Source organism: Wasmannia auropunctata, unplaced genomic scaffold (assembly GCF_000956235.1).
Source record: "Wasmannia auropunctata unplaced genomic scaffold, wasmannia.A_1.0 LD335709.1, whole genome shotgun sequence".
In the NCBI taxonomy this organism is placed as follows: Eukaryota; Metazoa; Arthropoda; class Insecta; order Hymenoptera; family Formicidae; genus Wasmannia; species Wasmannia auropunctata.
In genome coordinates, this window is record NW_012027181.1 from 338,382 (window position 1) to 339,216 (window position 835).

The 835-nt window shown below is 30.8% G+C and overlaps 1 protein-coding gene across 1 annotated transcript in view; it reads left to right on the forward strand.

Annotated features, from left to right (window-relative positions):
- Positions 1 to 421, forward strand: part of LOC105456329 (omega-conotoxin-like protein 1) — a 1,404-nt gene extending 983 nt beyond the window's left edge. The window contains exon 3 of the mRNA XM_011700280.1: positions 81 to 421. Coding sequence (XP_011698582.1) covers positions 81 to 152 — 72 coding nt within the window. The 3' untranslated portion in view covers positions 153 to 421. The remainder of the gene's footprint in view (positions 1 to 80) is intronic.
- The last annotated feature ends 414 nt before the right edge of the window (positions 422 to 835 follow it).

Sequence of the window (835 nt, forward strand, 5' to 3'; positions counted from 1 at the left end):
CCCCCCCTCTCATTTTTTCCAAATCAGCGTCTATGTTTACATCGGTCTGCAAGATCATAATGTCGCGTAATCTTTTTCAGTGCAGAACTGATGAAGATTGTTGCGGGCCATTCAGGTGCCACCCATGGGGTTATAATTGCACCGAGTCATGACCAGGAATAGGACCATTGGACTCGGAGGCGGTCCCGGCAATAGGGGACCGCCAGAAGCTGCTTAATAATCATAAATAAGCTTTACCAGGACTTTGTTGCATAGAACTACGATTTAATCTTGCACTTAATTTAAAAATATGTGAAAATTTACGCAATAATTGGAAATACACACTTGTTTAATCATACTATACGTAGTAAAATATTCTTCGTGTCTAAATGACTAAAAATCCTTATTATCAACAAAATTAAAATCAATTTGTAACAGCAAAGTAATTTATTTTATAATAATAAAATCCTATAAATAATATTTATTTTATGAAAATAAAAATGTACTTAAGTATTTACGTAAAAAATAAATTTATATATTCTGACGTAAACTATATAAAATAAATAAATGTGTAACGGTCATAATCGATGTAATAAATAAAGAAAAAATATATTAATTAAGAAGAGATTAGTAAGTATGACAGATCAATTGTGATCTCACTATTTCATTTTTAGCTGATTGCGTTACAAGTCTGACATTGATTCGGCGCGCAGTTTAAATGACTGAATAAATGGATTTAAAAATGGATTTAAAAATGTAGAATTTATTAGGCACCAAGGTCCAGCTGTGACTGTAAGAAGATACTCTCAAATTTATTTGTTATTCATTTATGCGGTCTAGTTTAAATTAATATTAT